Source organism: Etheostoma cragini, chromosome 9 (assembly GCF_013103735.1).
Source record: "Etheostoma cragini isolate CJK2018 chromosome 9, CSU_Ecrag_1.0, whole genome shotgun sequence".
NCBI classification, from domain to species: Eukaryota; Metazoa; Chordata; class Actinopteri; order Perciformes; family Percidae; genus Etheostoma; species Etheostoma cragini.
Window position 1 is genome coordinate 14,013,546 of NC_048415.1, and position 16,239 is coordinate 14,029,784.

Below are 16,239 nucleotides of genomic sequence, written 5' to 3' on the forward strand. Positions count from 1 at the left end.
GTGTAATGAGAAAGTCTCCCAGATGCTGTAAGTGTTTCTTTGTTCAGCACTAACAGCTGGTTTTGAGCCAAAGGACTGTATTTATGGAAGGAAAATGGAAGGGAAAGCAGAAAAAAGCAGAAAGAGGAGGAGGAGGGGAAAACGGAGAGAATGTTAAGCACAGTCTGAACTAAAAGCAGGCCATAAAACCAGGTGCCTTGTTGCGCCCAAAACGATCAGAGACCCATGACATCTTAATGGCACTTTATCTTAAATGCTCCGAAACGTCAGTGATTTCACTTTGAAAGCTCTTAGTGAGGCCTGTTTGTGCATTAGTTAGAAGGGCATTTCAATAAAACTGATTGTTTTCGAGATTTCACTAAACACGGGTTTCCTGCCGATCCATGACTCCAGATACACGTCACAACTGTTCTCTTGTTTTTACAAGCTTTGCAAACACTGAACTCTTTCTCTTCTCACTCTGCAAGGGTCAAATGACAAAGTTGCCTGATAAATTTTAAAATAAACAAATAAACAACAGAGCTGACATCTTTTTGGGGGAAAAAATTTAAATAATGCTTGCTTTTTGATATAACTAACACATTTTTTTCAAAAAATGCACACAGTTTTGAAGATCCATTTGTTGAATTGTGCAATTTAAAAGCGGTATGCCAATTTTCTGGTTTCAGAGTCAAACTGTACTGTTGAATTCTGACAAGATCAGTTAGTTAATCAATAACTGGTCTGATATTCAAGTAATGGTTCACTAAGTTAAACAAGCAAAAACCTTAATTCTTTGATTGTTCCACCATTTAAAATGTGAGATTTCATTGCTTTTGGCTGGTTTCTATAATTGTTTTTAAGACAAGTTGAGAATTTTTAGTCGTATCATTGATCATCATATTGGTTTAGATTAAACATGAAAATAATCATTAGATTCAGTTCTAGTCTTGTGACCATGATTGCCCTTGCTATATATCTTTATAAACCACACGCTGTAGGTAAAGTGGTACAAATAGTCAGGATGTGTGTAATTTAAGGTAAAAATGACCATAAAGGGGGTAGAAGGTAGAAGGTTTCAGTCGGTTTCTTTCTAATCCTTAACTCCTGCTTTATCTCTACCTTGTCTCAGATTGTCGTCTCTGGGCTGGAATGTGTCTACAACATCCACGACCAAACGTCTTTGAGCAGTGCTCAGCAGTGTAAGTCCTGAACCATGGGTGGTGTTCAGCCAAAACCACAACTGAAACTGAGACTCTGATGAATTTAGTGAAGTCATCCTCCCTGTTTCCTCCTGTAACATAAATCACTTTTTGGTGTGTGTCATTGTAATTGCTTCCCATTAATCTGAGGTGGAGAAGCTAGTTTTCTTTCTGTATCTGGTGCAGCTCTCATCCATCCAAGTTAATAAAATGAGAATTTTGGTAATAATTCATACACTGATACACTAAGATAGCCAGTTTGGCCTTGGCCTTGTTCAGTAGAATAGATGTCATCTGGCTGAAACAGTTTAAGAGCTTTCTTTAATCCTCCCTAAAGACTAAGAACACATCGGCTTCAGTCCAACAGACACAAGCCCTGCCTGGTTTACTATCGGACTGTTTAGCCAGGGAATTGTTTAAATTCCATCCAATCAACACATTGTAATATGAATCCACTCTGTTTGTTTGTGTTTCCATGTGTCTGTGTGTGTTAATGTGGACACTTCCAGACTTTTTTAACTCTGAAATGTCGTCACTTTTTGAACGCCCATGGAGATTTGTAAACCCACAGTTACCATAAAGTGCACCTTTTAAGGATTCTTTTGGATTGGTGATAAATTTAAATCCTTGAGTACTCAGCATTCAATTAGAGTGGATATACACTACCGGTCAAAAGTTTGGGGTCACTTACAAATTTCCATACCACTCCATCATAGACAGAATACCAGCTGATCTATGTGGGTGGCTGATCTTTAATGCAATATCTACATTATCCATTATCAGCAACCATTTATCCAATATTCCAACGGCTCACTCTGTTTACTAATCTGATATTATTTAAAAAAACTAACTGAGAAAACATTGGAGAACCCTTTTGCAATCATGTAAGCCCATGTTTTAATCTGAAAACTGCTGCCCTGATTAAAAAAACAATGAGACTGATCTGAGCTGGTAATATGTCTGTAATGGAGTGCAATGGAAACTTCTAAGTGACCCCATACCTTGTTGATCATTACATTTAAAAATTAAAATCAGCTTGTTGTTGGTATACGTCATTCCTGTTATTGATAAAGTCTCTAGCTTCAAAATGCTAACATTAAACTTTCTATGCTTCATATCAGTAGATTTAGTTGCATTTTTTGATCAGAAATAAGATTTGACTTTGAAAAAGGTATCATGGGCATTTGGCATCATGTTTTAAGACTAAATGCTGAATTAGTTAGTAAGATCGTTAGCGACAATTATTTGTTGAAGCCTTAACCCAAATTGAAGTAGTCCTGAGGAATAGGTGAGACAGCCGCACTCAATGCTACAACTGATACTATTATCACACTTCCTACAGAGGGAAGTTCTCATTTCTGTTTTTAGTCCTCGGTAAAGACGTTGAGAGTATCAGCTAGATATCAGAAACCATGAAGCCATCTGGAAACAAATGTCTAGCTAAAGGACATCAAAGGCCTACTGCCTCTTTTTGTAAGAATTGGGTTTGATATATTCAGCTCATACCTCAATAATATTTCCCCTGTTACTAATAATCTGGCAATTTGGACAATAATGTAATGGCAGCCCGTCAAAGTTGGCCGCCAGTCTTTGTGGTTTCTTGATTTTCCAGGGATGCGCAGATCTGATACCGTTTTAAAACCTTTGGTTCTTGTGATGTAGGTTTCTTACTTTATTGTTGAACTTGTCTTTTAGTCAATGTTAGTCTTTTTTTTGTTTTTTCTTTTTTTTAGATCTGACTCACCTTCACATTTATGGCTGGTTTCACTCTGACGGTGGCCGGCAGGACATTTGCACTCGTAGGATCCCACAGTGTTGATGCAGTTACCTCCGGCACACAGACCTGGCACTGCCTGACACTCGTCCACATCTAAGAGAAGGAAGGAAAGACAGACATTGAGAAGAGGGAAAGGCAGAAAAGAACAAAGGTTCTATCAACTACTGCCATCTGCAGAGCATTGGTTTAAGAGATGCAGCATCCTATGTTTTTAATATACCAAAAAACTACAAAAAAAGACTCAGACTTACTTCAAACAATGTGTATTCTCTTAAAGTATAAGTTTATATCAGTTAACTTAGTTCAACGCACATTTTAGAGCATGTTTCTGGCACACTTTCTGTCGCTTAAACACATTTCTTCTTTCTTCTGTTCTAGATCTTTGTAAAGGGAATGAGGTAAAAGCAGTATGAGCAAGAAGTAACTCGGCTGTGAGAGGGTGGGTTCCTGTAAGAAAGCGTGGATACCTCCGAACCTGTCTACCCTGGGACACATCAACAAACAAACACACACACGCACGCACGCACGCACGCGCACACACACACACACACACACACACACACACACACACACACACACACACACACACACAGACCAGTCACATTGCCAGTCAATAAACAGGACCCAGGCAGCCTGTTTCTATTAATTTCAATACATGTAATCTCTGCTTCTTTTTTAAGAAGGGCTAAAATTCCTTCTAGTGTAAAAACACTCTCTGCCAAAGAAAGAAACATTTATCAGCCACCATCTTGATGTGGAGCCTGGAGTGCAATCCCATTTGGATTCATTGTGTGCTTTGAACTTCTGCCAGAGAGACGTTGCTCTAGGCTCTGTGGGGTTTAGTTGTCTTTAGTGCTTGTGTGTGTGTGTTAACTTTTTGAATTTGCTTCATAAATAACATTTAGACTTTTACGTATAGAAGGTTGTGTCACGTCCCTTTGACATGTTTAACACATGTCCAAGTATCTGCCAAGAGTATATCAATAATAATTGATACATACAGTATAATTTCCAGCCTAAAGCTATTGTACCTAACTACTGCATGTCCCTGAAAGAAAAGTTAAGAATACCTTTGTAAAGCCTTTGAAAAAGCTACTAAAAGCTTAAATGTTGAAGAGATCACAGGCAATACATTAACATTTTTCTAATGATATGGCCATCCAACTCAATTTAGGTACATTACTTTCCCAGCGCATAGTACAAATATACTGTATATATTGGCCCCAATGCATTGATTTTGCATAAACACAACTGGAAAACTCTACCCAGTTCTGCAGTAGGTAGAGTTGTTTTAGGGCAATGAAACTACCAAACAGGCTCACAAAGATGGACTTGCTCCTGATAAAATAAGTAGCAATGTAACTGCTAAGCACTACTGCTTTTTTGTGCTTAAATAGAAGAAGAAACCTCAGCACACTAGCTTGATTAACAGACTAACTGGCCTTTTTGTTTCACTTCATGCATTCATTATTTGAATCACTGGACAAATTAGAGATGTGGGCAGAGATTCAGATTCACACTCAACATATCTGCCAATGAAGTCTAACAAGTATGAGTATAAGCCCAGCATGTGTAACTTTCCATTGTAAATATAAACAACATTTCACTATAATCCCCAACTTCCCTGCATAAATACATGAACTTAATGTCCTTAGCGCTGATACTGTTGAAGTATGGCCAGGTGCTATGAGCATCAGCACAAAAACACTGTCTCCCTCTGTGATGGCTCAAGCAAGACGTCAACCATCACAATCTGCCTAGGTTGGTGCTGGGTGTGTCCATCTGAGAGGAGCTGGACTGAGACAGCAAAGAGCCTAGCTGTGCTCATTTAACAAGGGACACGACCTCCACATGTGTCATATATTGATGCAGTCTTAATGCTTAGTCTGGCCAGGCAATAAGTTATTAGAGAGGCATGCAGAGAGAGTCTAGTGTGGTCTAAGGGGGCTTTGGGACACCAGCGTCAGGAATATTAATGAAAGAAGGTGAATCTCAGTTTACATTTTCCTCAGTTTCTCTCTTACAATCTCCATATCTCACTCTTTTGGATTCATGTAGCCAGAACTGCTTGATTCTGTTATGTCTGCACTATATCTGTTAAGGTTTAGTGTTATTTTTGCAAGTGAATACATTTATAATATTAACGCTTTTAGTATATTTGGTTTGCCTAACACGTGCACATCGGTATTCTGCTGTTACTCTTATATCATTGGGTGACATGATGCACTGTGTAAGCCCCACACCAGTGGTGAGGACAAGCTCACATTTTTTATCTGGGATCTGCTCATAAACACGGAGATACTGACACATAAATAAATAAAACCTTAAAGTGGTGTCTGTTTACAGGGATATGGAGATGCATGTAAATGTGCTGTATTTATATAGCGCTTTTCCAGTCTTAACAACTGCTCAAAGCGCTTTTACATCTACAGGAAACATTCACCATTCACGCACATTCATACACTGTGGCCGGGGCTGCCATACAAGGTGCCACCTGCTCATCAGATAAACATTCACACACATTCACACTCCGATGCGCAGCACCGGGGGCAACTCGGGGTTCAGTGCCTTGCCCAAGGACACTTCGACAATGACTGCAGGGGCAGGGATCGAACCACCAACCTTCCGATTGGCAGGCAACCGCTCTACCACTGAGCCACAGCCGCCCCTGTACACATATTCTACTAAATAAGACCTTAATAGGAAAATAAATGCTAGTATCCGAGCCTACATGTACCTATGTACATGTAAACACCTTCAGTGTTGTTAACACTGCCTTGAGGATGTTGTGGGCAGGAATTGCAGCGGAGTTGATGACAGATGAAGTAATGGCTGCACTGTTTGTTCTGGTAGATGTGTGTGTGTTTGTGTGTGTGTGTGTGTGTGTGTGTGTGTGTGTGTGTGTGTGTGTGTGTGTGTGTGTGTGTGTGCATGTATGTATTTGTGTCCTCAGTCATTCTTAAAAAGAAGATCTGCCAGGTGTGTGTACAAGAAGGAGAGAAGGATCTGACCTTGGCAGGCTCCAGTGCGGATGTTGGGGATAAAGCCTCGCCTGCAGGGGTGCGGCTGGGCAGGGCACTGCTCACAGGGGTGGCCCCAAGCCCGACCAATGGTAGCGCAGCAAAGGGTTTTGGTGCAGACAATTCCACTGAGCTGGCCCTGGCACATCTGGTTATTCACCTGGGTGAAACATGGCCCGGTCCTGTAGTCTATGGAGGGACAGAGGCATAAAGTTACTTAGTGACTGATTTAACATGGATTGATTAAATGATAAAACAGTGATTCATTTCCTCAAACACATCTGGTGCACCTTTAACTAAAACCAGATTTACTACATAGTTGAGAATTTTCTTCTTCCTGAGGAAGGCATATTCCCTGCTAAATCAAACTGAGAAACTTCTTTCTTTCTTTCTTTTCTAAATTTTACTCAAAAAACAAATGAAGAGATGATGTGGAAAAAACTGGCACAGCATTAAATGGAGGATTTTCGAGAGATGACTCACTGGACCTTAAAAAAACTCCTTTCAGTTTGATTTAAGTGTTTCGTTTTTGAATCATATCAAAATGAGAAGCATTAACAAGTAGCAGGTTTTGACCAGGACTTAAGCAGAACAATATGAGTTGGTAGCAACATAACAGCTCACGTCAGAGCAAAACACATTCAAATTGTTTATTTCTGCAGGAATTTAGCAATACGATTTGAATGACTAATATGTGTTTTGTCTCCGGGATAACAAGACAACCCATTGGATTGACGTACTGCAGCACATTGAAGTATTTGGAATAGTGGGGATTTCTTTTTCTATCAATAAGACAGTATAAGTAAGGGCTGTGTGGTTGTCAGAAACAATCTTCCTGTGACATTCATTCACTCTAAAAATGAACCTGGCATTTTAACACACCTGTATGCCATCTTCAGGACTTTTGTGTGTCCAAAAACACAACAAAGGTTGTCAATAAAAGAAAGTTAACACAAATATCTCATGGAAGTCAGAAATATATTTTGAGATTGAAGAGCCTATCTTTTGGGAAAGGATAGTAACAAAAGTCAAGATAAGTAAATGCAAAAAAGTCATTCAAACAGATGCTGTAAACAGTAAACATGAAAACAAAATGTCTCTGTCTTTGGTGATCCCATTGCCTCCTCACTGCACAGCTGTTTGCCGGTGAAACCATGGCATACTCTTGTTAAATGCACTTCACAAATCAGGCACAATGACCTCATGCTGAAACCATTTCAGCAATACGATGTTCGTCTTTTCAATCGTATGCAGCCTAATGATGGCTTCCTTTGTGGGAGAATCCCTTATTAAGTTCTCTACAGTGGCGCCAAACTTAATATTGCCTTCATTAAAAAGTGGATTGTTAGATTGTCACAGGGGAGATGAAAGGCGAATAGCACGGTTAGCTAGCCAAGGCTGGGACAGTGAGATGTAGGAGAAAGAGAGCGACCTGCTCAGCGCTGAAAATGGCCTGAAAAGATAGGAATCAGTAGTGGTGGTAGGAGTCCTTCTTCAGACTTATTGGTTCCATGTGCTACATGAAAGGGGATTGCAAAGAATGGGGGTAAAGAGAAGGAGACACAGAAAGAAAGAAGAAAGAGAGAGGAAAGTAAAGTAGGTCTAACTGAGCATGAAGAGTGCAGGTTGCGGCTCACGCCAGTCCTCCCTGTCCTCCATCTGTCTTTATTTCTCTTTGCCTGCTTTATGTCTTCCTGTCTATCTGTCTTCTTCTATCTCCTTGCCGGCAATCAGCTGCTCTTCGATATCCATCATCATGCGGCCTGGTTGGTACAGTGAAGTGGCAACTCACACATGTACCTTTGTAACTATCCTCAGTGTTGTTAACTCTACCTCGAGGATGTTGTGGGTAGGAATTTTTAACTGAGATGATAAACAATTTAAACATTACTCTAACAGAGGTAATTAGTGGATTGATGGGAACTATTTTTAGCAGCAAATCAATACGCCTGTGCTCAAGTGTGCACGTACAACAGCAGAACTCTCTATATGCAATTGACTAAACGGAACAAGCTACATAAAGCTTTGGTTACACACTGGTTGGGTAATTCATTACGATGGTTTTGGTCTTTTCTTTCGGATTTGTTGACAGTAAGAACATTTTTATATATTGCTAGCCTTACTCTGTAAAAGCAAAGCTCTAAAAATATTCTGAGAGCAACTGCTAATACTGGTAATTACAACTCTGCAATCACACATTCGACAGTTTGTCTTGCTTTGGGACAAGTTGTTGAAATAGTTAAAATATAAACATTTCAAATGGACAGTAAAGAAGGAAAACCAAATGACAAAAGATGAATTGCGCTTCCAACCCTTCAGTCTCAACACTAGACAGTCTCACATAGCAGCCAAGTTCAGCAGTGCATGCATGTGTACCAAATCTATATGCATACACATGCTTTTGCAAACATAGCTCCACTCTCCTCTCTCTCAGACATGTGTACTTACACGTCTGTGAATATAAATGCCTGAAAAAAAAACACAGCATCTGTCTGAGCTGCAGCGTTGAGCCAAACAAAAGACTGGAGCAGAAACACGGCTTTCTTTGAAAGCACAAAATAACAAGCTATCAAGAAATACTGCTTATCTCACACTGCCCCAATCAGCATGTGTACTCCATGTGTTCAGACTTACATTTTTTGCCTTGTGCATATGTTTATTTGTGGTATGCACATCTGTACTGTATGTGATGCATGTAAAGTAACCGGACACATGCAAGTATGGGCTCGGGCAGGTTGGAAAAAGGGAGATATCCAACATCCTGACTCTGTCCTTCTGACAACATTCGGAAGTAATTTTGCCTAATTACTGTTCAAATTGCTCAATAGATCAAAAACATTCACCAGATCCTGTCTTCTATCCTCTATCCTCTCCTTTCTCCTAAATCCGCTGTGAGTAACCTCTGTCTCTTCCAGACGTCTCCGGTTTCATTCCTAACCAGCATACATCACTATGAATTAAGTCTTTTTCCTCCAATAATGAGCGCTTGTCCACTTTGTGTTGGACTTAATGGAGCCTTCTCATTCTTAAAAGTTTATAATGCTTTTATTTTATAAACATCAGCACTTCTAATAAAAGTTTCCAGGAATTGCTGGCAGTTGTAACTCCGCCCAAAGTGGCTTAAAGCACTGGTAACCTTTCACCTAGATCAGTCCACATAGATTACCCAGACATTTCATATTAAACAATGCTCTGACCCTTTCACATGTGATTGTGTTTTTTTTAATGAAGCCAACAACATGATAATTTAATATTGTTAAATATTCGTGATCATTCATCAAAGCCTATTTCTCTTTGCTCTGATGAATGTTGGTTTAAAGTAAGATAAAATACTGTAGAGTTGTGGTGAGAAAAAATGTAATCATGCCTGGAACGCATAACATTTTCCCATCAATCCTGTCCAGATGTGGGATTGGGGAAATGGGATGGGGGTACTGACCTGAGCACTGGAAGAAAAGAGAGAGGAAGACAAATGGCACGAGAAGAAGAAAAGTCCCAGTTCAGATTCATCAATAACTGCTGAGGTATTTATAAAAACCCCATTAGAGGAGGTGTGGGAAGATAAGAAAGTTGAAATATGAGTTGATCGCATGGAAGGGAAGTTGTTAGGATTCATACGTACTTTCCTATGATAAGAGGTCAAATGAATTAAGAAAAGAAGTATATTTTTATATCTCCAGTACTGTATATTTACAGACTTACCTCTTTGTGCGTGCGTGCGTGTGTGTGCGTATGTATGCGTGCGTGCATGCAAGTGGGCGTGTCTGCGTGGGTTCTCTCTAAACTTTATACAGTTGGAAGATTTACTCTGAGCCTAAACGTCATGCAGTTACTCACCTTTTGAAAAATATTCAAATTCTCCTCAATGTTTGTGTGTGTGGGTGTGTTTGCGTCCAGACTGAGCACGTGTCTGGCGGTTCTTGTGGAATTTCTGATCACATCACATTGTTTGTGTCCATGTGACCACGGCTGATATGGTGAATATAAAAAAATGATTCAGATGTGTGGGCTTGTTTATTTGTGTGTGTATTTGTGTGTCTGTGTGTTTGGGAGGTTTAGCCTCATTATAGTCAACCATAGCAGTCTCTGTTGGTCTTATCAGATAATAATCAACAAACTTGAAATCACTCTTTTCCTTTATCTTTTATCATTTCTCAAGCAGTCTGCTCGGTTCCTTTCTTCCAAACCAAAAAGCAGTCACCCAAACGTGACTAAATATTTAACACACAAACACTGTGGGAGACTTGAAATGGGAGAGATAAGCCCTCCACAATCTACAGAGATCTGAAAGTGAAGCTTGTAGCTAACTGCTGTGTGTGATGGTAACTATACAGAACACACATGACTACATGGAAAAGTCCCCACAAAATAGTAATTATATGGCATTTTTAACATAATAACGGTGCACACACAGCACTTGTTGGAACAGTGACAGCATAGCTTGTTGTTCCTCTGTCGTTGTTTCTATACCTTACCCATTGTACTGTAAAATCTGTCTTGACTTCTACAGCTATTTTTTGCCTGCTTTGGGAAACTTCCCATCACAATACTGTCCAGCAGTGGAACAATAATGCAGGCACTACTGAATGCAGACACAGGCCAAAACAGTCAGGCAAGTGGGCTCAAGGCTCCATCAACAATTACCATTAATAGAACATGTTCCTTATTCAGTGTGTGTGTGTGTATGTGGGGAGGGGGGGGGGGTCTTTATAGTGCTTTCTCAACTACAGAGAGAAAGCAGCCCATTTTAAATCAGGCCACATCAAAGATGACGTTCATCGCCATCTCATGGGGCTACTCATGTATTGATTTAAAAAAAACTGTAACCTCTAAGTTTGGCCTGGGGACTGGTGAATAATTTATGAGATGCATCAGCATCAGATGTATTATCTTTATGTGCAGCACTTTGGAAACTTTGTGTTTGTTAAAGTCGTGCTACATAAATAAAGTGGATTAGATTGGATTGGATCAAAATGTTGTGCACCCATGAAAAGCAGACACTAAAAACTGCTTGTGAAATGTGACGTTACTAATTATAGTAAATGCATAACATGATGATTTAATTCGGAGCATATGATAACACGTAGTATGTGGATGAAGCACAAGGCCCATTATGTTAGCCCAGTGGGACACATTTCCAGACATTTATTAAAACATAAAGTTGCAGAGTTTGAATGCACTGTCAGGCAGTTTTAAGTTGATATTTGTTCCATTGTGGCTTGATACGAATCATTGTGCCCTGCAGCAGAAATTCCTGCATATGGAAAACACACATATGGGGTATACATTTAGGGGCAACGTCATGCTGCAGAGTGCATGATTTATAGACATGCTGTAAATCACATTTACACGGCTCCAAACTGGCTGACTAAATCAAAATTGTCAATGGTAATACCTTCCACAGAGTGACCTGTGCCTGCCCCTGAGTCCGACCCTTCCACCATTGCAGCCATCCTGTCCAGCAATGTTCTGTCCACTCTTATTCAGAGTCATTAGAGCAAAAATAGCACAGGTTCTTTCTCTTCCAGCACCCTCAAAATGCCATTGACGTAACTGCCTGCTGGGGGCAAAATTGCTCCTCTGCGATTATCGGTTTATTTGCTCTGGACTGAGCCGTAGGACTGGATCATTGGGACTGACCACAGAGCCTGTCTATGTCCAACTGAGCAGTGCTCGAGCAGACACAGCTGAATGAGCCAAAGCTCTGACTACACACATCCACACCACTCCCTCTTAGTGTACATGCAGGGGAAATGATGTGAAAACATACACTAACACAAATGCAATGGGGATCCTATTGGCATGTGATGCACACACTTAATGTTGCATTTGCTGTAATACAAGATTTAGGGCCCTATCTTGCACCCGGTGCAGAGCAGAGCAAAACCTGACGCAAGTGTCGTTTAAATAACAAATGCACCTGCACCCATCTTGGCACCCGTTGTTGTGCTGGTGTTACAAGGAGGTTTGCTCAGTAACGCAGCATTTTGCTGTTATTTTAACAGCGCATTAGTTAAGTGAGCCTAGGCTTATGCACAGCGCGCACACTATGCTAGTTACACACAAACAGGGAATCACAGCAGCACAGACACATGCAAAAGAGTACATATAAAAATATTACGGTGCAAATCAAGCATCACAATAGCAAGGCGCCAAACTATAAGCGTGTCTGGTCTTAAAAGGAATGAGAGATGACATTGTGATTGGTTTATTGAATGTTAGGCCCAAAACACATCTATCAATTAATGAAGAAACTAGGTACATCCCTTTTGAACCATGCGCCTGGCGCACGGACCTTTTTTTCCGCCGTCAAACTACCAAAAGTGGATTTGGACACGCTCTAAACGCACCTGCGCCAGGTGCGTCATTAAATCGTTAACATAGGGCCCTCAATTTCCACCAACTGCGGAACGTCTGCAGATTCGCTCCAGATTGGCGGCAGAGTCAATACGTTTTCATTAAAGTCAATGTGTGTATTTTCACTGACTGCGGAACGGGTGCTTTCCAACTCCGTCCCAGCTCCAGGGGATCGCAACCCTCCGGGGGAGATCCGCAGAGCTTTTATTTGCCCTGTGCTACAGTGCTGCAGATTGTATGGGACAGGAAGTTGAGCACAGAAACCAAGTAAAACGTTGGGTTAATTTTCAAAATAAAATACACCATGCTCACTGCGGATCATATTTCCCTGCACTACACCTTGAAAATGTCAGTGATCACACGTGAGTCAGTCATGGCCGCAGCCGTTCCGCAACAAATCCAAACCTGGTGGGTTTTGAAGGATGGCGGAGCACAGAGCTGACACGCAGCAGAGCCGATACGCAGCCGTTCGCCATTTGGTGGAAATCGAGAAGACAAGCTGCACACACACTCCAGACAACTTTACACAGAGGAGTTTCCCATGACTCCATTCCGCACACCAAGTTTACCCATACTGGTTTGCTTTCACTGCCTTCAAATTCACAGTTCATCAGCGATATGTCCTTACTAAATCACACAGTAAATGGACTTACTTACACGAACCCTCAAACCACAACAGAGCACAATGAACACCGATGGTTACACCAGGGACACTCCATCCATTTTATGCCAAACCCAATATTAAAGACATTTACTGGTCTTTTATCAAAATAATTGAATGTCTCACTGGACATTTAGTCCGAATTTGAGAATGATCTTTTATTGGTCTGTGTGCTTTTTACTGCCAAACTGAAGGACACATGTTTAAATGTCTTACTTATTGTATTTGCTAAAGATGCAGTGACAAGTTAAGTTAAAATTAATATATTGCAGCCGATCACATTTAAATTGTTGAGGTCCAACTTTTAATTTTCACATCTTAACACATGGTGACTTGAATCATTTTTATGTCTGCTGTCAGTAATATGATTTCTTATGAATAATGTTGTTAATTTGACAAATGTAGCCCAACTCCTCTCTCGCTTACAGATATTTGGCAGCAAAAACACACACACAAACAAAGATTTATAAGTGTTTCCCCAATGACCACCTGCAGGTCCACCAGTATTCCATCTCTGCAACATGGAGAGTGATTGTAGTCTCCTCCACCAAGCTTTGTGTACACAGCTGGGGAGTCCATTTTCACCCTGGCCCTCCCTTCTTCTCCCCCCCCCCCCTTCCATCCCTCCCTCTCTCTCTCTCTCTCTGTCTCTGCTACACTACCTTGCTCAACTCCTCATCAGGAAATGTCCACGATTGCTCTACAAAGAAAGTCTATTCTGTCAGTCCTGTGGGGATGACAGGGGGGGGTTATTGCCAGATGTCTTTAAGGCTCCCCTCTAACAAACTCAACCCCCGAAATGTTGTATTTTTGCACAAAAAAAGACCCCGGAGATCCATGGAGAAAGTGGTTAAGGGATTAAGAGTAAGATATTGTATGTATTTATTGTAGGATATGTTTTATTCTTAGTTTCGGATGTTAAGCACTTTGGATACCTGCTGGTTGTTGTAAAGTGCTATATGAATACATGTTGATTGAATTAAATAAATAAATATTGATTGATTGAAGATGAAGGCTAATAATGAATAGCTATAAAACTTAATGTGGTGATCTCAGTTAAAAACAAAGGGATGGAAACAAGTGACCACAAAGTAACAAAACAAGATTAGGATTAGGTGTGGGGAGGATGGAAGAGTTCAGTTCAGTGAGTGTTTATGGCAGTTATTTACAAAAGCATAAACACACATACCTACATATAAGTAGGAAAAAGAAATGCAGATGAAAGGCTAAGATGAATGAGGTAAGTGAAATTACAGGCTAAGAACTTCCCTTTGTGTCAGTAGCAGCAGGGGGAAGATAGAGGAGGTGGAAGGTGAGCATCACAGAAAGGTAAGTTTGGTCACAGAGAATTTCTGAAGGTGTATCTTACTATAATAGCTAAAGGTTTCTCTCCTTCACTGAAAAGGTGAACTGAGGTGAAAAGAAGTTAAGCGCAGCCATCAATTCAGGTATTTTTTCCATCTGCCATGGGACTATTCTAACACTGTACTAGCTACTTCCAACACCCCGCCATCATTTCCCACCACACACATACCTTAGGCTTCTGTTCAAAGCTCAGGAGACCAACACCCACTGTCTGTCTGAGCTAACTGTATGAAGTCATCCACGTTAGAGGAGCTGGAGCATTGAAGTATTGAATGAACAGAGTATGTCTGGACTGATAGGAGCAACGCTGACTGACTGCATGGCCACATCAAAGCTTTCCTGGTCCGATATCTTCCTTACATTAGACTGTGTGCGTGTGTGTGTGTGTGTGTGTGTGTGTGTGTGTGTGTGTGTGTGTGTGGTTAGTGTAACATCGTTTGAACTCATATGAGGACTTACAGTAATACAAAAGCTAGTAAAACAAGGTTGTAAAAATCAAAATTTACTTTCCCCGATCCAGCACCCTTTGGTTTTCCCACAAAAATACCAAGCAAGGACTAGTGCCATACAAACTGAACGGACAGAGGAGAATCATAACTGTATCAACATAAAAATGAGGATGAGCACTCACCTCTCTCGCACTGCGGGCCAGTGAAACCATAGACACAGGCACATCTGTTGGGCCCGATGCAGCGGCCCCCGTTCTGGCAGCCATTCTCACACACAGCTACAGGAGACAGAGGAATGTAGAATTACATATATAGCACACTCTCTCTCTCATAGACACACAAACACAGGTTTTCCTTTCTTCAAATGACATCACCCTTTAATCACTTGCATCACCAAGACATTACACATATTGTATTGTATATTTGTGTAACAAACACATGGGAGAATTTTTACTGATGACATCATTTCTTGAGTCAATAACACTGACTCTCTTCACTTCATGCTTTACTTTAAACTTTTCCCTAACCCAAACGATAAACTTTAATGCAAGCATTACTGTACATCACCACAGTACAACTTATTTGTTTGACCATGTATTTGGCGATTTAACTCAAAGTCCTAAGTATACAGTTTACTGGGTTTCTGATTGGTCATGCTGCTAGTAAAGGCTGGACCAATGGTCTTAAAAAGTCCTAAACCAAAATCTTTGTACGGCTGTTTCATACTTATGAGTTCCAAATACAAAGAGTGAAATACGTATGTACTGTATATGTATGAATAGCACGTTCTTGAAAGAGAGGACTGGTTGCAGAATTTCCATCACCTTGTGTATTTTTTTCTGAAGACATTTGGTCCTTTTAACTATAGACTCTAGCAGGTGACACACATATTGACACCCAGGTGTGCTGACAAATTTCACTCACGCTGTCCACAGTGGTTGCCTGTGTAGCCCTTCGTGCAGGAGCACGAGTCCTCTGCACAGCTGCCGCCATTCATACACCTAACATTACAGGACTGAACTGTAGGAGAGAGGAAAGAGAGAGAGAGAGAGAGAGGAGCGATAAGGGGGGATGATGAGTGGGAAGGGCACAAAGAAAGACAAGTGTGAAAAAAATGATCAGGCCTTCACATCAAATAATAGAAGCTGCAACATTGCCACACAAGAAACAAGAATGGGAACTTTGAACGTGTGATTTGAGTAAGTGACTACTAAGTTATATTAAAAAGTTTTTTACTGCTATTGACCAAACCTCGACAGGAATGCAATGGGAGAATTAATCAATTAAGTGGTTAGATTCCATATATTAATATCCAATTTAAAGCTGCACTTTCTAAAGACCAGTGAGTTAAATGATAAAGCTTATAGTTAGGGCATAGAATTGAATATTGTTAGGGAGTGAGGAGTCGCAGCGTCCGCCTAACCCGGCC

The 16,239-nt window shown here is 40.6% G+C and overlaps 1 protein-coding gene across 3 annotated transcripts in view; it reads right to left on the minus strand.

Annotated features, from left to right (window-relative positions):
- fbn2b (fibrillin 2b) overlaps nucleotides 1-16,239 on the minus strand; it is a 61,300-nt gene that overhangs the window by 26,377 nt on the left and 18,684 nt on the right. For all 3 annotated transcript variants that reach the window (XM_034881803.1, XM_034881804.1, XM_034881802.1), the window contains exons 5-8: nucleotides 15,735-15,830; nucleotides 14,993-15,088; nucleotides 5,970-6,167; nucleotides 2,926-3,051 (exon numbers count right to left, since the gene is read on the minus strand). In XM_034881803.1, the coding sequence (XP_034737694.1) occupies nucleotides 2,926-3,051; nucleotides 5,970-6,167; nucleotides 14,993-15,088; nucleotides 15,735-15,830 (516 nt within the window). The remainder of the gene's footprint in view (nucleotides 1-2,925; nucleotides 3,052-5,969; nucleotides 6,168-14,992; nucleotides 15,089-15,734; nucleotides 15,831-16,239) is intronic.